The sequence below is a fragment of the Delphinus delphis genome, chromosome 2 (assembly GCF_949987515.2).
Source record: "Delphinus delphis chromosome 2, mDelDel1.2, whole genome shotgun sequence".
In the NCBI taxonomy this organism is placed as follows: Eukaryota; Metazoa; Chordata; class Mammalia; order Artiodactyla; family Delphinidae; genus Delphinus; species Delphinus delphis.
The window spans coordinates 35,514,166-35,539,024 of record NC_082684.1 but is presented as its reverse complement, the minus strand read 5'-3'; the positions used below and the strand labels follow the sequence as shown (position 1 = coordinate 35,539,024).

Sequence of the window (24,859 nt, the reverse complement as noted above, 5' to 3'; positions counted from 1 at the left end):
ATCCCCACTTGATCATGTTGTGTGATCCTTTCAATCGATTATTGGATTCTGTTTGCTAGTATTTTGTTGAGAATATTTGCATTTATATTCATCTGTGATATTGGTCTGCAATTTTCTTTTTTTGTACTATCTTTGTCTGTTTTGGTATCAGTGTGATGGTGGCCTCGTAGAATGAGTTGGGGAGTGTTCTTTCCTCTGCTAGGATGAGTGCTAGCTCTTTTCTAAATGTTTGATAGAATTCACCTGTGAAGCCAGCTGGTCCTGGACTTTTGTTTGTTGGAAGGTTTTTAATCACAGTTTCAATCTCAGTACTTGTGATTGGTCTGTTCCTATTTTCTGTTTCTTCCTGGTTCAGTCATGGAAGGTTATACCTTTCCAAGAATTTGTCCATTTGTTCCAGGTTGTCCATTTTATTGGCAGAGAGTTGCTTATGATGCTCTCTTATGTCTCTTATGATGCTTTGTATTTCTGTGGCATCCGTTGTAACTTCTTCTTTTTCATTTCTAATTCTATTGATTTGAGTCCTCTCCCTCCTTTTCTTGATGAGTTTGGCTAAAGGCTTATCAGTTTTGTTTATCTTCTCAAAGAACCAGGTTTTAGTTTTATTGATCTTTGCTATTGTCTTCTTTGTTTCTATTTCATTTATTTCTGCTCTGACCTTTATGATTTCATTCCTTTTATTATCTTTGCGTTTTGTTTGTTCTTCTTTCTCTAGTTCCTTTAGGTGTAAGGTTAGATTGTTTATTTGATACTTTTCTTGTTTCTTGAGGTAGGGTTGTATTGCTATAAACTTCCGTCTTAGAACTGCTTTTGCTGCATCCCATAGGTTTTGGATCATCGTGTTTTTGTTTTCATTTGTCTCTAGGTATTTTTTGATTTCCTCTGATTTCTTCAGTGATCTCTTGATTATTTAGTATTGTATTGTTTAGCCTCCATGTGTTTGTGTTTTTTACGTTTTTTTTCTCCTGTAATTTATTTATAATCTCATGGCTTTGTAGTCAGAAAAGATGCTTGATATGATTTCAATTTTCTTAAATTTACCAAGGCTTGATTTGTGATCGAAGATGTGATCTGTCCTGGAGAATGTTCCGTGTGCACTTGAGAAGAAAGTGTAATCTGCTGTTTTCAGATGGAATGTCCTATAAATCTCAATGAAATCTCTCTGGTCTATTGTCATTTAAAGCTTGTGTTTCCTTATTAATGTTTTGTCTGGATGATTTGTCCTTTGGTGTAAGTTAGGTGTTAAAGTCCCCCCACTATTAATGTGTTACTGTTGATTTCCTCTTTTATAGCTGTTACCGTTTGCCTTATGTTGAGGTGCTCGTATGTTTGATGCATATATACTTATAATTGTTATATCTTCTTCTTGGATTGATTCTTTGATCATTATGTAGTGTCCTTCCTTGTGTCTTGTAACATTCTTAATTTTAAAGTATATTTTATCTGATATGAGTATTGCTACTCCAGCCTTCTTTGGATTTCCATTTGCGTGGAATACCTTTTTCCATTCCCTCACTTTCAGTCTGTACGTGTCGCTAGGTCTGAAGTGTATTTCTTGTAGATAGCATATAGATGGGTCTTATTTTTTTTATCCATTCAGCAAGCCTGTGTCTTTTGGTTGGAGCATTTAATCCATTCACATTTAAGGTAATTATCCATATGTATGTTCCTATTACCATTTTCTTAATTGTTTTGGGTTTGTTTCTGTAGGTCCTTTTCTTGTGTTTTCCACTTAGAGAAGTTTCTTTAGCATTTGTTGTAGAGCCGCTTTGGTGGTGCTGAATTTCCTTAGCTTTTGCTTGTCTGTAAAGCTTTTAATTTTTCTGTCGAATCTGAAGGAGATCCTTGCCGGGTAGAATAATCTTGTTTGTAGCTTCTTTCCTTTCATCACTATAAATATATCGTGCCACTCTCTTCCGGCTTGTAGAGTTTCTGCTGAGAAATCATCTGTTAACCTTATGGGCATTCCCTTGTATGTTATTTTTCATTTTTCCCTGTTGCTTTTAATAATTTTCTTTGTGTTTAATTTTATTCAGTTTGATTACTATCTGTTTCGGCATTTTTCTCCTTGGGTTTTTCCTACCTGGGACTCTCTGCACTTCCTGGACACTGGTGGCTATTTCCTTTCCCATGTGAGGCAAGTTTTCAACTATAATCTCTTCAGATATTTTCTCGAGTCCTTTCTCCCTCTCTTCTCCTTCTGGGATGCCTATAATGTGAATGTTGGTGTGTTTAATATTGTTCCAGAGGTCTCTTAGGGTGGCTTCATTTCTTTTCATTCTTTTTTCTTTTTTCTCTTTTGCGGCAGTGAATTCCATCATTCTGTCTTCCAGGTCACTTATCCATTCTTCTGCCTCAGTTATTCTGCTACTGATTCCTTCTGGTGTATTTTTCATTTCAGTTATTGTATTGTTCATCTCTCTTTGTTTGTTCTTTATTTCTTCTAGGTCTTTGTTAAACATTTCTTGCATCTTCTCGATCTTTGCTAAACATTTCTTGCATCTTCTTGATCTTTGGCTCCATTCTTTTTCCACGGTCCTGGATCATCTTCACTATCATTATTCTGAATTCTTTTTCTGGAAGGTTGCCTATCTCCACTTCATTTAATTGTTTTCCTGGGGTTTTATCTTGTTCCTCATCTGGTACATTGCCCTCTGCCTTTTCATTTTGTCTGTCTCTCTGTGAATGTGGTTTTCATTCCACAGGCTGCAGGAGTGTAGTTCTTCTTGCTTTTGCTTCTTACCTTCTGGTAATTGAGGCTATCTTATCCTTCTCTCTTTCCCTCTCCCCACTGGTAACTACTAGTTTGTTCTCTTTGTTTATGAGTCTATTTCTGTTTTGTTATACACATTCATTTCAGTTATGTTTTAGGTTCCACATTATGGATAATATAGAGGATTTGTCTTTCTCTTTCTGACTTATTTCACTAAGTATAATACTGTCTAGATTTATCCTCATTGTTGCAAATGGCAGAATTTCATTTTTTTATGCCTGAGTAATATTCCATTATATATATAGTTACCACATATTCTTCATCCATTCATCTGTTGATGGGCACTTAGTTTGCTTCCATATCTTGGCTATTGTAAGTAATGCTGCTATAAATATTGTGGTGCATGTATCTTTTTAAATTAATGTTTTCAGTTTCTTCATATATAGACACAGAAGTGGAATTGCTGAATCATATGATTATTCTATTTTTAGTTTTTTCTATATTATTTTCCATAATGGCTATACCTATTTAATTCCCACAAACTGTGCAAAAGTTTCCTTTTCTTCACATCTTCGCCAACATTTGTTACTTGTATACTTTTTGATGTTAGCCAGTCTGACAGGTGTGAATTGCTATCTCATTGTGGTTTTGATTTGCATTTCTCTAATAATTAGTGATCTTGAGCATCTTTTCATGTGTCTGTTAGCTATCTTTCTTCTTTAGAAAAATGTCAATTTGTATCTTCTGTTTATTTTTTATACTGGATTTTTTAAAATTTTTAGTTGTATGAGCTGTTTTATGTCTTTTGGATATTAACCCCTTATTGTGTATGTCATTGGTATTGTCTCCCATTCAGTATGTTGTCTTTGCATTTTGTTGGTGGTTTCCTTTGCTATGCAAAAGGTTTTAAATTAATTAAATTAAATTAATTTAAATTAAGGTCTTATTTGTTTATTTTTGCTTTTCTTTTCCCTTAGGAGACATATCTAAAAAGAAATATTGCTGTGATTTAGGTCAAAGAGTGTTCTGCCTATATTCTCCTCTGGGAGTTGTATGGTTTTAGGTATTACATTTAGGTCTTTACTCCATTTGGAGTTTATTTTTGTAGATGTTAAGAAATGTTCTAATCTCATTCTTTTACATGTAGCTATCTAATTTTTCCAGCACCACTTATTGAATTATCTTTCCTCCATTGTATATTTTTGTCCCCTTTGTTACAAATTAATTGACCATAAGTTTGTCAGTTTATTTCTGGGCTCTCTATTCTGTTCAGTTGATCTGTCTCTTTTTGTGCCAGTACCATGCTGTTTTGGTTACTGTAACTTTTTAATATAGTGTGAAGTCAGGGAGCATGATACCTCCAGTTTTGTTCTTTTTCCTCAAGATTGCTCTGGCAGTTCTGGGCCTTTTGTTTTTCAATATAAATTTTAGAATGATTTGTTCTGTGAAAAATGTCATGGGTATTTGGTTAGGGATTGCATTAAATCAATCTATTGCCTTGAGTAGTATGGATATTTTAACAGTATTCTTCCAATCCATGAACATGGGATATCTTTCCATATTTTTGGTATCATCTTCAGTTTACTTCATCAGTGGCTTATAGTTTTTAGAGTATAGATCTTTCACCTCCTTGGTTAAGTTTATTCCTGTGTGTCTTATTCTTCTTGATGTGATTTTAAAGGGAATTTTTTTTTTTTGCTTTCTCTTTCTGATAGTTCATTATTAGTGTATAGAAAAGCAACAGATTTCTGTATGTTAATCTTATATTCTACAGCTTTACTGAATTCATTTGTTAGTTCTAAGAGCTTTCTGGTGGAGACTTGAGGGTTTTCTGTATAAAGTATTATGTCATCTGCAAATAGTGACAGTTTTACCTCTTCCCTTCGAATTTGGATGCCTTTTAATTCTTTATCTGATAACTTGTTTATCTCTGTTTCATTATTTTTTCAGAGGTTTTCTGTTGCTCTTTCAATTGAAACAAATCCCTATTTTTTTTTTTTTTTTTTTTTTTTTTTTTGCCGGACGCGGGCCTCTCACTGTTGTGGCCTCTCCCGTTGCAGAGCACAGGCTCCAGACGCACTGGGTCCGGACGTGCAGGCTCAGCAGCCATGGCTCACGGGCACAGCCGCTCCGCGGCATGTGGGATCTTCCCGGACCGGGGCACGAACCCGTGTCCCCTGCATCGGCAGGCGGACTCTCAACCACTGCGCCACCAGGGAAGCCCTTTTTTTCATTTTTTTTTTTGTCACTATGAATTTAGGTAAAACAGTTACCTATTGTGGTCTTGAAAGAATGTCCCTATATGGAAGTGTCCCTATACAGTCTGTGTGGGCCTGATGCCTGTGGTGAGAGAGCTGGATTTGACATGAACAGAAGTGACATCTTTCCTCAGGGTGTTGTGGCATCTATCACGTTGGTAGTGGATAGGGCTGGAGATGAAGGGATAGGGCCAGAGCTAACTGTAAGTCAGTGCTTCCCCTCTACTCATTGTCCCTTTCTGCCCTATTGGGGCTGGGGTTGGATCCCAAGTTTAAGGAGCAGAAGCCCTGAATATTGATTACGAGCTGGATTTGTTTCCTTAAAATATGTGCTCTCTCCTCTTTCAGTACCTGGCATCCTTGCCCTAGGAGAGCAGTGCTGCACCAACAGCGGCCATGCAGGCTCTGGGCTCATGATGAGGCATGGGCTTCTGTAGGTTGGCCACAGAGTTTTATGCTACCTCCAATTTGCTGCCTGCGATGACAGCCCCCGCTGCATCTGTGTCTCTATTTCCCCCTGCAGCCACACACTCCTCCGCAGTCTCCACTAACCCTGTAATGTTGTAGGGCTATGCCGCAGGGCAGGCAGAGCCCACCTGGCCTCTTGATGTGTATCAGGATGCAGGCTGTGAAGTCTGGCCAGTGTCAGAGATCAGGGTTGCTTCTGATAAGCTTTCTCAGTAAGCACCAGCATTGGCCACCGAGCTGTGCTCAGACACTGCCCAGGTCTGAGTCACCTCTGCCTCCCACAGATGAGCCTTCCCAGTTGTGGCAACTGTCACTCCATTGTGGAGCTCTGAGGTGAAATAAGCATGGCTGGAGCATTAGCTCAGCTTGGGCTGGGGTGCATGCTGGGGCTGTTGTGGGAAACTGGGTAGCCACTCATGCAGTCCTAATTCTCCCTCTCTGTTCTGCCGTGGGAGCAAGCCAGTGCTGGTTAACTCCTCACAAATGAAGTCCGTGCTGCCGACAGCCCTCCTGTTCATCGCAGCAGAGCTCAACCAGCCAAGGGGGCTTATCTTCCCTGTGTCACACTCCAGTACTAGGGCACCTAATATGTGGCTGGAACCACTCTCCAGGGAAATTCTCCACCCCTGTAATCTCCCTTTTCCTCTGAGTCCCCTCCCAGGGGCACAAGTCCTGACCTGATCACTTCCCTTGCTGCCTGATTCCCTGTGATTCTGTCTTACAACCTTAGTTGTACAGGAGTCTTTATGCCAATTTTCAGTTACTTTTTAGTGAGAATTGTTCCTCATGTAGATGTATTTTTTTTTTAATTGGAGTATAGTTGATTTATAATGTTACTTTCTGCTGTACAGAGAAGTCAATCAGTTATACATATATCCTTTCTGTTTTAGATTCCTTTCCCATATAGGTCATTAAATAGTATTGAGTAGAGTTCCCTGTGCTATACGGTAGGTCCATATTAGTTATCTCTTTTATATATAGTAGTATGTATATGTCAATCCCAATCTCCCAATTTATCCCTCCCCTCCTTTTCCCCCTGGTAACCATAAGATTGTTTTCTACATCTGTGACTGTATTTCTGTTTTGTAAATAAGTTCATTTTGACCTTTTATTTAGATTCCACATACAAGCGATATCATATTTGTCTTTCTCTGTGTGACCTCACTCAGTATGACAGTCTCTAGGTCCAGCCATGTTGCTGCAAATGGCAATATTTTGTTCTTTTTTATGGCTGAGTAATACTCCGTTGTATATATGTACCACATCTTCTTTATCCATTCCTCTGTTGATGGACATTTAGCTTGCTTCAATGTCCTGGCTGTTGTAAATAGTGCTGCAGTGAACAATGGGGTGTATGTATCTTTTCGAATTATGGTTTTCTCTGGGAATATGCCCAGGAGGGGGATTCCTGGATCATAGGGTAGTTTTATTTTTAGTTTATTAAAGAACCTCCATACTATTCTCCATAGTGGCTGTACCAATTTACATTTCCACCAACAGTGTAGAAGAGTAAAAGGTAAATTAAGGAAACAATCCCACTTACCACCACATCAAAAAGAATAAAATACCTAGGAATAAACCTATCTAAGGAAGCAATAGACCTGTATTTGGATAACTATAAGATACTGGTGAAAGAAATCAAAGGTGACACAAACAGATGGAGAGAGATACCATGTTCTTGGATTGGAAGAATTAACAGTATCAGAATGACTGTAGTACCCAAAGCAATCTACATATTCAATGTAATCCCTATCAAGTTACCAATGGTATTTTTCCCAGAACTAGAACAAAAAGTTTTACAATTTGTATGGAAACCCGAAAGACCCCAAATAGCCAAAGCAATCGTGAGAAAGCACAACGGAGTATAAATAATCAGGTTCCCTGACTTCAGCTTATACTACAAAGCTACAGTAATCAAAACTGTATGGTACTGGCACAAAAACAAATACAGGTGAATGAAACAGGATAGAAAGTCCAGAGATAAACCCACACACCTGTTCCATGTCATAATCTATGACAAAGGAGGCAAGAATATACAATGGAGAAAACACTGTCTCTTCAGTAAGTGGTGCTGGGAAAACTGGATAGCTACATGTAAAAGAAAGAAATTAGAACACTCCCTAACACCACACACAAAAATAAACTGAAAATGGATTAAAGACCTAAATGTAAGGCTGGATACTATAAAACTCTTAGAAGAAAACATAGGCAGAACACTATCTGACATAAAGCAAGATCTTTTTGACCTGCCTCCTATAGTAATGTAGATGTATTTTTGGTGTGTTCATGCTTTCTCCCACTCATCCATCTTGATCTGAAAGTCTGGAGATACTGCTCTTAAAAAAGATTTTTGTTTATGATCTTGGTGAAAATTCACATGTCTGGCTCCTCTAACCTCTCTCATTAATTTACCAAATGTGTGCTGCTTTATCAAGCTTTAAGTACTCACTATTTGCCAAGTGTAGAAAGTAATTTAAAATATAATCTGTACCTTCATAATCTAGTGGAGAAGGTAGTTCTCTAAACAGCTAATTATAATAGTAGGATAAAAGCTATAATGCAAGTGTGAGTAAGGCACTATTCACAGTAGAGGAGGTGCTTATTTCTGCTTCCAGAGTTTGTGTAAGTGTTCTCAAAGTGGTATTTGACTCCTGAAGGTTGATATGGAGTTTTGGGGGTGTAGAAGAGCATTCAAGATACAGGTAATAGAGAGGCATAAAGCATTTATGAAATTAGTGACAATTGGGCATGGCTAGAACAAAGAGGTACTGTGAAAGGGTTACAGGAAATGAAACAAGAAATGGACTGAAGAGTCGAGTTTATAAAGGGAATTCTCATCACTTCTTAAGGTATTATCCATTAATAAGGATGTGACATGAGAAGAATTACATTTTCGAAAGATACAGCTTGTTACAACTGTGGCGAGGATACTACTAAAACTGTGGTTAGAAATGATAAAATCTTAAAGTACTGAAGTGGAAATGGAAGAATGGCTATTTTCCAGATAAATTAAGGCCAATAAAAATTTGACTGTTACTACTTGTAGGGGCTGAGAAAGGTAAAGGCATTTGAAAGATTTCCACACTTACGACATGGACTACTGGATCAATTAACATTTACCATAACAAAAACTGGGGAGAACTGTAGAAGAAGCAGATTAGAGTTGGGGAGAAAATTAAAATATTTCTGAGCAACTTTGAATTACCTTTAAATATTTCTATTCCTAATGAATTTGGACCAATATTTTTTTTCTGGAACTGTTTCAGTAATGGAAATAATCACTATCTACAGATTCCTTTATTTTTATTATATAGATTAATTCATTCAGAAAAGTCATATAATTAGAAGCCTGTTAAATGAAATTGCATTAAGGAAATAAATGTATTATCATATTTAATTCTAACAGTAAATTAACAGACACAAGCACAGTCATGTTTCAAAAGAGAATTGCTGATAATACACAAAGGAAGACCTGGAACATTTTATAGGATAAGCCAAATGTTAGGACACACAAAAAAATGTCTCAGTAAATTTAAAAGGATTGAAATCATTCCAAGTATTTTCTCTGGCCACATTGGAAAGATGCTAGCAAACAAAAATGTAGGGAATCTAGAAAATTCACAATATATGGAAACTAAACAGTTCACTCTTAACCAGTGGTTCAAAAAGAAATCACAAGGTTAATTAGAAAATACCTTGAGACAAATGTAAACAAAAACACAGCATACCAAAACTTACCGGATGCAGTGGAAGCACTCTTCAGAGGGAAATATATAGCTATAAATGTGCACATCAAAAAGAAAGAAACATCCTCGATAAATACAGTACTTTATACCCTGAAGGACTAGAGAAAAAGAGAAAACTAACTCCCAAACTAGCAAATTTAGCTATGACAACAACATAAAAGTAGGAGGATAGCCCTGTATAGGAGCAGACATTTCATGTAATGATTTAAGTTGTTATCAATCAACTAGATTGCTATAAATTTAGAATATTAAATGTATTCCCCATGGTAACCACCAAAAAAATACCTAAAAGATGTAAAACAGGAAATGACACGGGAATTAAAATGATTCACTACAGAAAAAAAAAAAATCAGCTTAGATACATAAGACAATTAATGTAAGGAAGGGAGGGAGGCAGGGTAAAAAGAAAAGATCAAGGAAGAAAATAATAAGGATTAAGGTGGAGCTAAATAGAGAATAGAAAAACAGTACAGAGTCAACAAAAGCAAAAGTTTGTTCTCTGAAAAAAATTAAGAAAATTGACAAACCATTAGCTACATTGATTAAGAAAATGAGAAAGCTCAAAAACAAATCAGAAATAAAGATGTGAATATTACTACTGATCTTACAGAAATAAAAATGATTATAAAAAATCCTCTAAACAGTTGTATGCCAACAAATTTGGTAACCTAGATGAAACAGACAAATTCCAAGAAGCATGTGAATTACCTAAACTGACATAAAAATAAATAGAAAGTCTCAACAGATCTGTAACAAGTAAACAGATTTTCAACAATTAAAAACCTCCCACCAAACAGAAGATTGTAAAACAACTATACTCCAATAAAAATTAATTACAAAAAAAAAAAAAGAATCTCCCACCAAAGAAAAGTCTAGGACCAGATTACTTCACTGGTAAATTATTCCAAACATTTGAAGAATTAACATTATGCTTTTCAAACTCTTCCATAAAACAGAAGAGGAGAAAATACTTTCTAACTCATTCAATGAGGCCAGAATTACCTTGCTACCAAAGCCAGATAAAGACATCCAGAAGAAAGAAAAATTATAGAGTAATAACCCTTATGAATATAGATGCAAAATAGGAAAGTATCACGACACTGAGTGCAACCACATATTAAAAGAATTATACACAGTGACCAAGTGAGATTACCCCAGGTGTTCAAGGGTAGTTCAATATAAGAAAATTAATCACTGCAATAATACCACATTAACAGAAAGATTGAAAAGCAGAAAACCACATGATCATCTCATTTGACACAGAGAAAGCATTTAACAAAAATCCAGCATTCTTTTCATGGTAAAAACACTCAGAAAACTAGGAACAGAGGGAACTTCCTTAACCTGATATAAGGCATTTGTGAAAACCCCGCAACTAACACCATATTCAATTGTGAAAAATGGAAGGCTTTCTTTTTATATCTGGAACAAAACAAAGATACCTGCTTTCACCACTGATATTGAACGTTGCACTGGAAGTTCTAGCCAGAGTATTTAGACAAGGACAAGAAATAAAAGGCATCCAGCCTGTTAAGTGAGAAGTAAATCTATCTCTATTCACAGATAGTATCATCCTGTATATAGATAATCCACAAGAAAGTTACTAGAGTCAATAAACAAGTTCGGGGACTTCCCTGGTGCGCAGTGGTTAAGAATCCGCCTACCAATGCAGGGGACATGGGTTCGGCCCCTGCTCCAGGAAGATCCCACATGCCGAGCAGCAACTAAGGCCATTCACCACAACTACTGAGCCTGTGCTCTAGAGCCCTCGAGCCACCGCTACTGAGCCTGTATGCCACAGCTACTTTAACCCGCGCGTCTAGAGCCCATGATCTTCAACAAGAGAAGCCCACGCAACTAGAGAAAGCCCGTGCACAGCAGCGAAGACTGAACACAGCCAAAAATAAATTAAATAAATAAATTTAAAAAAATAAACAAGTTCAGCAAAGTTACAGGGTACAAGATCAACACATGAAAATTACTTGTTTCTATACACTGGTAATAAACAATCTGAAAAGGAAATTAAAAGCTACGCCATTTAAAATAGCATCTGAAAATAAATGCCTAGGAATACATTTAACCAGTGTGCTAAAAGACTTCTATGCCGAGAACCACAAAAAGATAGACCTATAGACCAATTGAATAAAATTAAGGATCCAGAAATAAACCCGTATCTATGGAAAATTCATTTTAGACAAGGGTGCTAAGTCAAAGCTTTGACAACAGCTTTGGGAAAGAAAAAGCTTGTCAACAAATGTTGCTAAATGATTGGATTTCCACATGGAAAAGAATTAACTTGAACCCATATCTCACACCATATTCAAACATGAACTCAAAACAGATCAGTGTTCTAAATAGAAGAACTAAAACCATAAAACACTTTGAAGAAAACATAAGGGTAAATCTTCAAGGCCTTGGATTTGACAATGGATTCTTTTTTCTTTTTTACGTCTTTATTGGAGTATAATTGCTTTACAATGGTGTGTTAGTTTCTGCTTGGCAATGGATTCTTATGCATGACACCAGTAAGGTGAGCATGAAAAGAAAAAAATACATAATTGTGCGGCACCAAAATTAAAAGTTTTTGTGAATCAAAGTATTATCAAGAACGTTAAAAGACAGCCTACAGAATGAGAGAAAATATTTGGAAATAATATCTTAGGTAAGAGTTTAATATCCAGAATATATGAAAAACTACAACTCAACAGCAAAAAGACAAACAACCCAATTTAAAAATTGCCAGAGCACTTGAATAGATATTTCTTTAGAGAAGATATACAAATGGCCAATAAGAACATGAAAAGATACTCTGTAGCAGTGGTCCCCAACCTTTTTGTCACCTGGGACCGGTTTTATGTAAAACAATTTTTCCACTGACAGGGCAGGGCGGGATGGTTTAGGTGGTAATTCGAGGGACAGGGACTGGCAGATGAAGCTTTAGTCACTTGCCCATCGCTTGCCCACTGTTCCCTGGGTTGGGGACCCATGCTCTATATCACTGCTTATTAGGGAAATGCGAGTCTCAAAACTATGAGTTACCAGTTTACACCCATTAGGGTAGCCATTAAACAAATAGAATAACAAGTATTGATGAAGATGTGGATAAATTGGAACCATCATGCATTCTTGGTGGTAGTGTAAAATCGTACAGCCACTGTGGAAAAGTGTTTGGCAGTCCTTCAGATGCTAAACATGGAATTACCATATGATTGAGTAATTCATAGATTGAAGTTCTGATACATGCTACCATGTGGATAAAGCTTGAGAACTATGCTGAGTGAAATATGCCAGATACAAAAGGACGGATATTGTATGATTCCTCTATGTGAGTTTCCTAGAGTAGTCAAATTCGTAAAGACGGTGTTGTTTAGGAGTTACCAGGGCCTGGGGGAAGGAGAAAATTAGGAGTTATTCCTTAATGATTACAGAGTTTCTGTTTAAGTTATGGATAAGTTTTGGAAATAAATAGTAATGATGGTTGCACATCATTATGAATGTAATTGTCACTTAGCTGTACACTTAAAAATGGTTAAAATGTTAACTATATTTATTACAATAAAATAAAAAGAAAAACAAAAACCAGTTGACCATAAATGTGATGTTTGTTTCCGGACTTTCAGTTGTACCCTATTGCTTTATATGTCTATCCTTATGCCAGCTCCACATTGTCTTGATTATTGTAGATCTGTAGTGACTTGAAATCAGAAAGTGTAACTTCTCCAGCTTTCTTCTTTTCAAGATTTTTTGACTGTTATGTGTTCCTTGAATTTCCATATGAATTTTAGAATTTGCTTATCAGTTTCTGGAAGTGAGTTCTTAAGCCCAGTCTGCCACTCCTAGTTGTGGGACCTTTGAAAAATTGCGATTAGAGTAAAAGAGCACTTTACCTCTAGAATGATTCCTTTAGTGAGGAAAGCAGTGTGTTGTAAGGGAAAGAACATGAAATTTGGAATCAGTCTTCCTGAGTACAATACTATAGAATACTGATGGTATGTTAAATTGATAGGTATTCTAAACCTAGCTGTGTCTCATGATGCCATGAAAATAGAAATGTCTGCTATTGTTCTTGATACATCTTAGTTGTGACAGAATCTATCAGTAAAAGTGACAGTTTGAGCATCATTAAAACCATCGATAAGAGAAGTTTAATTATGGTTAAAAATCTAACTTATGTTTCCTCTTTCAGTAGTCATTTACTGTCTACCTTTTTAAACTACTATATGGAAAACCTGAGCACAAAATGGTTGTTTTTCCTCCATGGTTGTTGGGGTGGGTAATGGGCAATTATTGGTGGCACTCTGATGCTAATGGAAGAAACAGTCCATATTTTTAATACACTGTTGCCGGTTTTGAGAATATTTTTTTCTCCTAATTTCAGGTTGGGTGGGACTATATCAGCATACAAGATAGTACCAGATGAAATAGAAGAAATCAAGGTATAGTATGGCGTTTTTCACCTCTACAAAGAATCAGTGTCTCAGTGGGAAGGTGGGCAAATAATTGTTTTTTCTTTATCCTATTGAATCTTTGGCAGTGTTAGGGCATCATTTAATTCCCAGTTATCCTGTTTGAATTAAAATATACATATCAGATAATCATCATCAGATTTCATCTACCATCATCAATACATGTTAGGAAAATCAAGAAAGCAACCCTTTCTTGTAAAATTAATTGAAAATTTACTTAAGAAAGCACTTTATAAGCATTAGTATGCATAATGGACTTTTTTAAATCTTGTTTTAATTTCTTTTCCCTATCATCTTTCACCAATTATAAATAATATTAGTCTTCTAGTATATACTTCCTGGTTCCTTTGATAACACAGTAGGTCAATCTCAATTTAAAATTTACAGCACAATACATGAAAAATTGACCTTATTCTTTGAATATTACAGCATTGTTACATTTTTCTGTCTCTAACATTTTACTAAATCCTGTGGACTATTAGTCTTCTAGCATAACACGTGGCCCTTTCCTAAAAGCAGTTTACAGTCTAAAGAGAACTGAACTTAGTCTTTTCCATGAATAAAATTTAACAATTGGATAGCAATAGTCAAGGGTAAACAAGATGAGTTGAGCCTCTTAACAGTACATGTAAAGATCTCAACAAATTGTTAAGTTTGATTAGATCAAACTTTTCTAAATCAAGTTCAATAAATTCAAATCTTAGTAAATAATTCCTAAACTTGGTTACATTATTTTTAAATAAGTTAAATTCATGTTTATGTTCTATACTGTTACTTTCAGTATCTCAGGTGTTCTGTGTGGACAACACCAGTAATTAATACCATGATTGTATTCTAGCAGCAAGTGGGGGGAAAAAGTCAGGAGTGTCAAGAGACTCTTTCCAACTTGACATAAATTCATAAAGTAGTTTGGCTGAGAGGAACCTTATGTCTAATCCATATCTCTCATTTTTCAGAAAATAAAATGGGAATTAATAAAGGTGAGCTTATTGAAATTAATTTTTTGTGGTGCTTAAAGGTGCTCTGTCTTATATTACAGTTGCAATATGTGTTAAGTGATAAAGGTAAACAAAGTATTCTATGAAATACATAGGAAGGAAGGACACTTGGTCATTCAAAAAAGATAATCAGCAAAATCTTTCCAAGAGGTATACTAAGCAAATTGGAATTCTGTACAGAAGCAGAGGCACTTGTGAATGCATAAATAGGAGATAATATGAGACCAGATAGATCACACGTGTAAAATAAAGATTGTTGAGATGTAGGATTTTCATTGGGCCTTTATGCCATGTTAAGAAATTTGGATTTTAAACTGAAAACTATGGAGTGCCATTATGTGATTTTAAGAAGGAAAGTGGCATAATCAGGTTGGTGATTTTATTAGGTTTTTCTTTGATGAGTGAGAAAAATTATTTCAGTGGAGAAGAGGTTCCATCTATAAAGAAGGAGACCAGATTGCAGGAATATAGGCAACGATTGAAACTTGAACTAAAGCAGTGGCAGTGAGGCTGAAGAAAAAAGCCTCAGATTCAAGAAATATTATTTAAGAAAATAGAATCAACAATATTTGGTGATTTATTGGATATTTAAGGGAAGATGGAAAGGTTGACCTAGGTTTCTGCCTTGGGAATCTGAGCAGATTGTGTTGCTGTTAACCTAAAGAGGAGATACAAAACAAGGAATAAGTTTGAGAGGAAATAGGGTAAGTTTTGGACTTATTGAATTTGAGGTTCCTTTTGGATAACCATATATCCACTAAGCCATTGGGTAAATCAGCTTGTAACTCAAAAGAAAGATAATTCTGTCTTTCAGTTGATACTGAGATTTGTCATTATGCAAAAGTTAGCTGAGGCCATGCTAGTTAGTGGAATTGCCTAAAAGAGCTATATGAGATCATAATAGTGGCCCCAAACTGTTGCCTTGGGGAAGGCCCATCCTAGAAACAGAGGATAAATATACTCTTTTATTAGTTTAATTAATTAGCAGAAATGTTTTCAATTTTTTAGTAGTGACTTTTCTCTAAAGGAGTAGTGTTTTTCATTGTTTTTTTTTTTCTTTTTCGGTACGCGGGCCTCTCACTGTTGTGGCCTCTCCCGTTGCGGAGCACAGGCTCCGGACGCGCAGGCTCAGCGGCCATGGCTCACGGGCCCAGCCGCTCCGCGGCATGTGGGATCTTCCTGGACCGGGGCACGAACCCGTGTCCCCTGCATCAGCAGGCAGACTCTCAACCACTGCGCCACCAGGGAAGCCCGTGTTTTCTTTTTAATTATAGAATTTTAACAGTTACTCCTCAAGAGATTCCTTGAAAAAAAACATGATTCATGGATGACATGTAATAGTGATTATTTTCCATCAGTTACTGTATCTAAAACAGCTTTAGAGAGTTTGAGGCCTGAGGCATAAAAAAATGTGAAATTGATTCTTCCTTTCAAAAGTGTTGGAAGAAAAACAGTCATAAAATATTTCAACATTTTTTGGCACCATTAGTATTTTCAGCTGATACTTTTTGTTTTGATTGGAGGAAATTTGAAACATCTGGTTGTAATGTTTATTTTATTTGGCTAGTATATGAGTAATTTTAAATTACCTAAATAGTACAATTGAGTCTACATTTGAAATATACTCTTTGTAGTATACTATGTATAAATAAATATGCATGTTTACATTTACTATTAAAAAGATATGATTGGTTGATGAAGCATAATTCAGTTTTTGTCAGATGTGGTAATCTTTCACAATGTTTCTAGCACCAGAAATCATTATTTAGTTCATACACAGTTTGAATTAAGCATACATTTATAATTTACCGTAAATCACCTCATATTGAATGGCTGCTTGGCCAAAGCCTTAAGGGATAAAGAGCAAATACATTCCTAGCCCAATCACAACCATCTCTTCCACCCAATACCCTGAATTTTTATCATTATCAGTTCCTTTCTTTTATTTAGTTTTACTATATATGTATACATCCTTAAATGTTACAATTTATTTTTGTTTCTCTTTGAACTTTGTATGAATTGAGTCTCATTGTATTCAATCTATTGTGCCTTGCTTCTTTTTTTCAATACTGTGAGATTCATCAGGTTGTTGTCTATAGCTAAGGTTTTTGGGGGGGTTGTTTTTGGTTTATTTTTTTGTTTTATTTTTTGCTATAAAATAGTGCATTGTGCCACAAATTATTGAGACATCCTTCTGTTGAAGGATATTCAACTTATTTTGGAACTATTATGAAAAATGATGCTATAAAATTCTTATAAAAATATCCTGTGTAAGAGTTTCTCTGAAATATATACTGAGGAATGGGATTCCTGAGTTTTAGTAATGTATATTTTCTGGATGAAATCAAACTGTTTTCCAAGGTAGTTAAGCCAATTTATACTGCCACTTGGCTGAATTTATTTAAAATAGATATATTTAAGTATTAACTCTTTAATATATTTGTAATTTATATTGGTGTAAATTTGTTTTTATTTACAAATGAGATGACTAAACTTTCATAATATTTTCCAAAGGTATCTATTTCCCCAGCCCAATTTATTGAAAAACTCATCTTTTCCCCCTATGGTTTGAATTGCCTCATGTACCATGTATTAAATTTTCATATGCCTAGACACACACATACACATACACAAATCTCTCTTTTCCTGAACTGTTGTTTCATTGATCTGTTTATCTGTTCCTTTGCTAGCACCATACTATTATGATTATAGTGCTTTCTTTGTATAGTAGGAAAGGTTGTATGTTGCTTTTCTTTTTTATTCTGTTGGCTCATGTATTAATTGCTCCAGATATTACACTGAGTTTGTCAAGTTCAAAAGTGTTCCTACTGAGAAGACTTTTGGTTCTAACCAAGGTGGAGTAGCCCTGTTCTGCCAAAATCTTTCCTCTCACAATTAAAAATCCCTGGACTTTTGTTTGTTTATACTAAAAAATAAACAAGCATAGAAAGACTCTGAAAGGTAGGAAGAAGAAATCAGACTGCCTTAGGACTTCAGGACTTGAGGAATGACATGGCACTGAGTTACCTGGGTTTCTTTTTGTCTCCCATTTTACCCAGCCTCCAACCTGGAACCACCAATAGGCAAAGAAAAGCACGTAGAAAAGCCTGTTCCCTCTTGCCAAGGGACCCAAGACAAGGGTGGACTAACAGAACAGAAAGCCTTTTTTGGCATACCCTCCCTACTCCAGCCAAATGCCAGTGAGAAAACTACTTAACTTCCCCAGAGTTTCAGCAGAGCCAAGAAGGGAGCTGATCTTCCACCTCACCCCTGCCACCTGACAGAAGCAGGTGGCAGATCTCTGAATCCCCTCTGCCAGTGGTGTTGGTGGGGTGATCAGGGAGCTATTCTTCCATCTCTCACATAGCAGGGTAGACAGTTCTCTGATTTCCCTGCCAGAATATGGTAGTGGGGACCAAGTAGGGAGTTGATATTCTATCACCAGCCCAGTAGAAACAGGTTATGCTCTGATTGCTCCTGCAGGGTAGTGTCAGTAGGGTCCAGTGATGAGCCGAGACTCCCCCAACCCAGCAGAAGTTAGACCAAGAGGCAGTGCAAGATAGGACTAGTCATCACTCTACTTCACCCCCCCTTTACTGTGTTAATGAGGCCTTTAAGGGAGATGACACTCCACTCTCATATACATCAACATCAGTGGAGATGTTACTGCACTCTCAGTATGAGTCAACCTTCTACTTCCCTTCCCCTCTCAGTGTTAACAGGGTCCAGCAGGGAGCTGAATATCTCATACTAACAACAATGTGGAGCAAGGTGATGCACCACTTTCACCAGAAAGGTTTCAGCAAGGTTAAGAGAAGAGTTAGACTTCTACCTTATTGTCTTCAATGAGGCAGTGGGAATCAGTGCTTCACTTCTGCCAGAGTGGTGTCAGTGGGACCCAGCAAGAAGCTGAACATATGGCCCTTATACTACAAGTCAACAAGAGGACATCTTAAAAAGATTAAATAGGATTCAGAGTCTCATAATATCCAGAACGTCCTGGGAACAGTCAAAAGTCACTCATCATACCAAGATCAGTGAAAATCACAACTTGAATGAGAAGAAAACAGTGAACAGACACCAGTATGAAGAATAATCACATGTTGGAATTATCTGACAAGGATTTTAAAGCAACAGTCATAAAAATGCTTCAACAAGCTATTAATAATTCTCTTGAAACACATGAAGAAAATAGAAATTACAAAAAGGAACCAAATGGAAATTACAGAACTGAAAAGTACCGTCTCCAGTATAAAACACTGAAGGTGGGCCGGGGGGTGTGGTGGCAGGGTGGGCAGTGACACCAGAAGGAAGCGGCACAACATTTTTCAAGTGCTGAAAGAAAGAACTACCTGTCACAAAGTCTACATCCAGTCAAATTATCCTTCAGGAATGAATGGGAAGCAGATACTCAGACAAAAGAAAAATAAAAGAATTTGTCACTAGGAAACCTATCCTGAAAGAATGGGTAAATAAATTCTCTAAAGAGAAAGGAAATGATAAGAGAAAAAGGCTTGAAAATTTAGAAAGGAGGAACAACGGCAGAATGGGTAAATAGATTAGCTGATCTTTTTTTATGATTTTCTTAAATCACATTTGAAGGTTGAAGCAAAAATTATAACACCATATGATGTGGTGCACAATGTATGTAAAGTAAATAATGAACATAATCATATTTAAAATGTGGGAGGGTAAAGGTGCCTAAGTGGAAGTAGAGTTTCGGTATTTCACTTGAAATGATAAAACGCCAATACCAGTAGACTGTTTTAAGTTACATCTGTATATTGAAACACCAAGCAACCACTAAAGTATTTAAAATTGTGTACTCAAAAACACTGTAAGTTAAGATGGAATCCTAAAAAGTGCTCAAGTAATCCACAGTAAGGCATGAAAAGAGAAACAGAAGATACAAGCATAAGATAAATAATAAAATGGCAGATTTAAATCCTGAGATATCAACAATTACCTTAAATAAATAATCTAAATATACCAATTAAAAGACAGAAATTGATGTAATGGATTTTTAGAAATGCTCCAACATATGCCATTCTCAAGAAACTCATTGGAAAAACAATGACATAGGTAGGTTGAAAGTAAAAGGATAGAAAAAGATATACCATGAAAACACTAATTTTTAGGGACGAGGAAAGCTCTCAAGTCACTAATCTATATTTCTTCCTCAAGAAACTAGAAAAATAAGAGCCAGATATAGTCAGAGCAAGAAGAAGACAGGAGATACTTAAGAATTGGAATCAGTGAAATTGGGAACATTAAAATGACAGGGGAAAATCAAATAAAAGGCTGGTTTTTTAAAAACTCAATAAAATTAGTAAACCTCTTACTAGACTAATGAAACTAAAGAAGACACAATCACCTATATTAGGATAGGACAAAGACTATCACTGCGTATCTTCTAGTCATTAAAAGGATAATTAGAAAGGGCTTTGAAAAACTATACTCATAAATTGGACAACTTAGAAGAAACGGACCACTTCCTCAAAACCCACATACTACCAAAACTAACCACAATGACATAGGCAATCTGCATAGTTGTATAACCATTAAAGAAATTAAATTTGTAATGAAAAAGCTCCTAATAAAGCTCTAGTCCTGGATGGTTTCATGGGAGAATTCTATCACACATTAAAGAAGAATTAATATCTATTTTACTCAGCTTTACTGAGTCATTTCCCACCTTGTTTTATGAGGCTAGTATTACATTGATACTAAAATCAGAAAAAGACACTACAAAAATGAAAACTGTAGACCAAGATCTCTTATGAACTTAAAATCCTCTACTAAATATTACCCAATCAAATCCAACAATGTATAAAAAATTATTATACACTACTACTAAGTGGGATTTATTTGAGGTAAAAACTTGTTCAACATTGGAAAAACAATCAATGTAATCTATCATATCTACAAGCTAAAAAAGAAAAATTATATGGTCATATCAATTGATGCAGAAAAGGTGTTTGACAAAACCTAAAACCCGTTCTTGAAAAACCTCTTAACAAAATAGGAATGGGGCGGGGGGAAACCTCCTGAACTTGATATAGAACATCTACAAAAAATTAGAGCTAACAATATACTTAATGGTGAAAGAATGAGTGCCTTCCTCTTAAGATCAGGAAAAAAGCAATGTTGTCCGCTCTCACTACTTTCCTCCAACCGAGCACTAGAAGTTCTCAGTAGCACAGGAAGGCAAGAAAACGTATTAAAAGGCACAAAGATTGGAAAGTAAGAAATAAAACTCCCTATTTGCAGATCACATGATTGTCTATGTAGAAAAAAGTATCTAGAGAAAAACTGCAGCTAATAAGTCAGTTCAGTTAATTTGGGGGATATAAGATCAACATCAAAAAGGTCAATTTGATTTTTATATAATTACAACAGTAGGAAGCTGAAATTTAAAACAATACCATTTACAATTACTTCAAATAAAATTAAATAGGTCGCACTTAAGAACACACATATCTGTATGTTTAAAACTACAAAATGCTGAAGAAATAAAAGGACACTTAAAGAAATGGACAGACATACCATGTTCATGGATGGAAAGATTAAACATAGTAAGGGTGTCATTGTTCTCCAAATTGACATATAGGTTTATGCACTTTCTATTAAAAAACCCAACAAGTTTTTTTTATGACATACAATTACATAAATTTATTTTAAAATTATATGGAAAGGCATAGGTTCTAGAATAGCTAAAACAATTTCGAAAAAGAATAAAGGGAAGGACTAGCTCTACCCAATGATAAGGTTTACTGTTAGCTACAGTAATCAAGATAGTGTAGTATTGGCAGATAGATAGATAATATCAATGAAACAGAATGTATAACCAGTAAGTAGACTCACACAAATATGTCCATTTGATGTTTAATAAAGCTACAAAAGTACTTCAGTGGATAACCTTTTCAACAAATGATGCTGGAATAGTTGGGCATCCATAAGCAAAAAAATTAACCTCACCCATTTTATACCTCTTATATAAAAATTAACTCAAAATGGATTATAGATTTAAATATAAAACAAAAGCTGTTAAAAGAATAAAAGGACAAATGTTCAAGACCTATGGTTAGGCAAAGAGTTTATGTCCTATTTTTTGTTTCCTACTATAAATGGAATGCTTTCTCTCTTTTATTTTTATTTTAACCCCTCCTCATCTTTTTTTTTAACTGACGTATAGTTTACAGTGTTGTGCCAATCTATGCTGTACAGCAAAGTGACTCAGTTTTATGCATATATGCATTCTTTTTTAAATATCCTTTTCTATTATGGTTTATCCCAGGAAATTGGATATAGTTCCCTGTGCTATACAGTAGGACTGTGTTGTTTATCCATTCTAAATGTAGTAATGGTTCGTATCTACCAACCCCAAATTACCAGTCCATCCCTCTCTCTCCCCCTCTTCCCCTTGGCAGCCACAAGTCTTATCTCTATGTCTGTCTGTTTCTGTTTTGTAGAATAGGTTCATTTGTGCCATATTTTAGATTCCACATATAAGTGATATCATATGGTATTTGTCTTTCTTTTTCTGACTTCACTTAGTATGGTAATCTCTAGTTGCATCCATGTTGCTTCAAATGGCATTATTTTGTTCTTTTTTATGACTGAGTAGTAGTCCATTGTATATATATACCACATCTTCTTTATCCATTCATCTGTTGATGGACATTTAGGTTGTTTCCACATCTTGGCTATTGTGAATAGTGCTGCTATGAACTTAGGGGTGCATGTATCTTTTTGGATTATAGTTTTGTCCAGAGTAGGATTGCTGGATCATATGGTAATTTTATTTTTAGTTTTCTGAGGAACCTCCATACTGTTTTCCATAGTGGCTGCATCAATTTGCATTCCCACCAACAGTGTAGGAGTAACCCCTCCTCATCTTGATGGAAATTTCACTCTGGGTAGATGTGGCATCGAGTATGGGGCTTCCTCTCCCCTCAGCTCCCAATTAAGGGTTATGGTATCTCTCCAAGATGGGCAGGCCTTCATCATTTCTCATGCCTCCAACTCTGAATTGCAGAGGTTAGATTCCTGATGAATGCAGTCGAAAGTCAGGGGCTCCCTTCCTTTACCCAGCCCCCATTCATAGGAGGGTAGCTCTAGTCCTGATGCAGCACACTGAGAATACTGGAGGCCTCATCATCCTCACTCCAGCTTGCTCATAGGGCAGAACATCCACATTAGGAGAGGCAGCCCAAGCAGACCAAAGGCTACACAGCACTTGGAACAGTGGCTTAAAGATTTTATCCAGGGTAGTCCATAAGAATATATTACTCTTAAGCTATTCCCAAAGGAAAGACCTTATTTGAAACAATGTGGGGAAGTTCAAGCCTAAGGTCACTCTCAAAAACAATGGATATTTTGGTGGTAAACAATTCAGAGTAGGCTGATAATCTCTCTAAAAGAGCAAGAAGCTAAATTAGTTTATCAGACTGAACCTGGGAGAAAGTCAGCTAAAAAGAATCCTTGGATCAGAACAAACCTCAAAGATGAAATGAAAATCTACCCTGTCTGAATTTAATTGATCAGACTGTGGAGCAACGTATGTCCCCAGGCATTGTTCATCACAGCAGTATCATTAGTGGAGCATAACAGCTGGATGTGCCAGCAAAGAGGCAAAAAGCTTAACAGATCAAGGAAAGAAAAGAGGCAGTTGAAGAAACCCCTACTAAAACCACTGTCTTCCCAAGGTGACTTTGTGTATGCCTTGGCTGTACCCTCTGAGGAGCAATATCAGAAGTTTCATACAGGGTGGAAATAGTCTTTTTAAAGTAGCCTAGCTGATTTCAGTAAACAAATAAATAAACAACAAAGCTCTGAAGAGAGGGAAGGGTGTCAGTATCCCAGGTTGCTACAGTATATTATATAACATGTCCAATTTTCAACAAGTATTTTAAGACACACAAAGAATAGGAGAGTGTGACCATACACAGGAAACAAAGCAGACAACAGAAACTGCCTGTGAGAGGTCCTAGATATTGAATTTAACAGATTTCAAAGCAGTCTATTTAAATACGTTTTTAGAAAAAGAAACAAATCTTCTAGGAAGCCATATTGAAAGAAGGAAAGAAGCCATGATGACAGTGTCTCATCAAATAGAGACTATCAATAGAAATATAAATTATTTTTTAAAAGAACCAAATGAAAATTCTGCAGTTGCAAGTATAATAATGAAATGGAAGATTTGCTAGTGGGGCTCACTCAACAACTGTTCTGAGTTGACAGCAGACTTAAAGACAGGCAAATGATCAGAACCTCAGACAAAGGTGAAACACCATTAAGCACACCAGCATATGGTAATGGGAGTACAAGGAGATAAAAGAGCACAAAAAATATGTCAAAAAATAATGGCTGAAAATTTGCCAAATTTAATTATAAACATTAATGTACACATCCAAGAAGCTCCACCAATTCCAGGTAAGATAAACTAAAATAGATCCATACCCACGCACCTGGTTTTAGTAAGTTCAGGCTGCTATAACAAAGGGCTCATATACGACAAAAGTTATTTTTCACAGTTCTGGAGACTAGAAGTCCGTGGTAATGGTGTCAGTATGGTCAGTTTCTTATGAGGACCTTCTCTGGGTTGCAGACAGCTTTCTTCCCATTCCTCACATGAGAAAGAGAGCTAGCTAGCTCCCTGGCCTTTTGTTATAAGGGCATTAATTCCATTCATAACGAATTCACCTTCATGACCTAATTACCTCCTAAAGACCCCACACCTACCAAATACCATCACATTGTGATTACAGTTTCCACATAGGAATTTTGGTGGGACACAGACTTTCGTTTCATACCACACATCATAGTAAAAGTGCCAAAAGACAAAGATAAAAAGTTTTATAAAAGTTATAAAAAGTTTTCACCAAAAAGAAGTGAACTTGATAAAATTAACATCTGACTTAACATCAATAAAAATGGAGGCCAGTAGTATGACACATTCAAAGTACTGAAAGAAAAAAAAACCTGTCAACAAACCAAGGATCTTGTATCCAGGAAAACTATCTTTCAAAATTGAAGATGAAATACACTCCCAGGTAAACAAAAACTGAGAGAATTTATTGCTAACAGATTCACCTTGCAATAAATACTGACGAAAATTCTTCAGGCCGAAGACAAGTGGCCACATAAAGTAAATGCACACACAGAAAGAGCACTGGTAAAGGTAATTATGTAGTTATAAAAGACCTTA

General features: G+C 36.1%; 1 protein-coding gene across 9 annotated transcripts in view; it reads left to right on the top strand.

The window, feature by feature from the left end:
* The window catches only part of GPHN (gephyrin), a 626,216-nt gene that overhangs the window by 210,095 nt on the left and 391,262 nt on the right, over positions 1-24,859 (top strand). For all 9 annotated transcript variants that reach the window (XM_060004380.1, XM_060004374.1, XM_060004382.1 and 6 more), the window contains exon 3: positions 13,564-13,621. In XM_060004380.1, the coding sequence (XP_059860363.1) occupies positions 13,564-13,621 (58 nt within the window). The remainder of the gene's footprint in view (positions 1-13,563; positions 13,622-24,859) is intronic.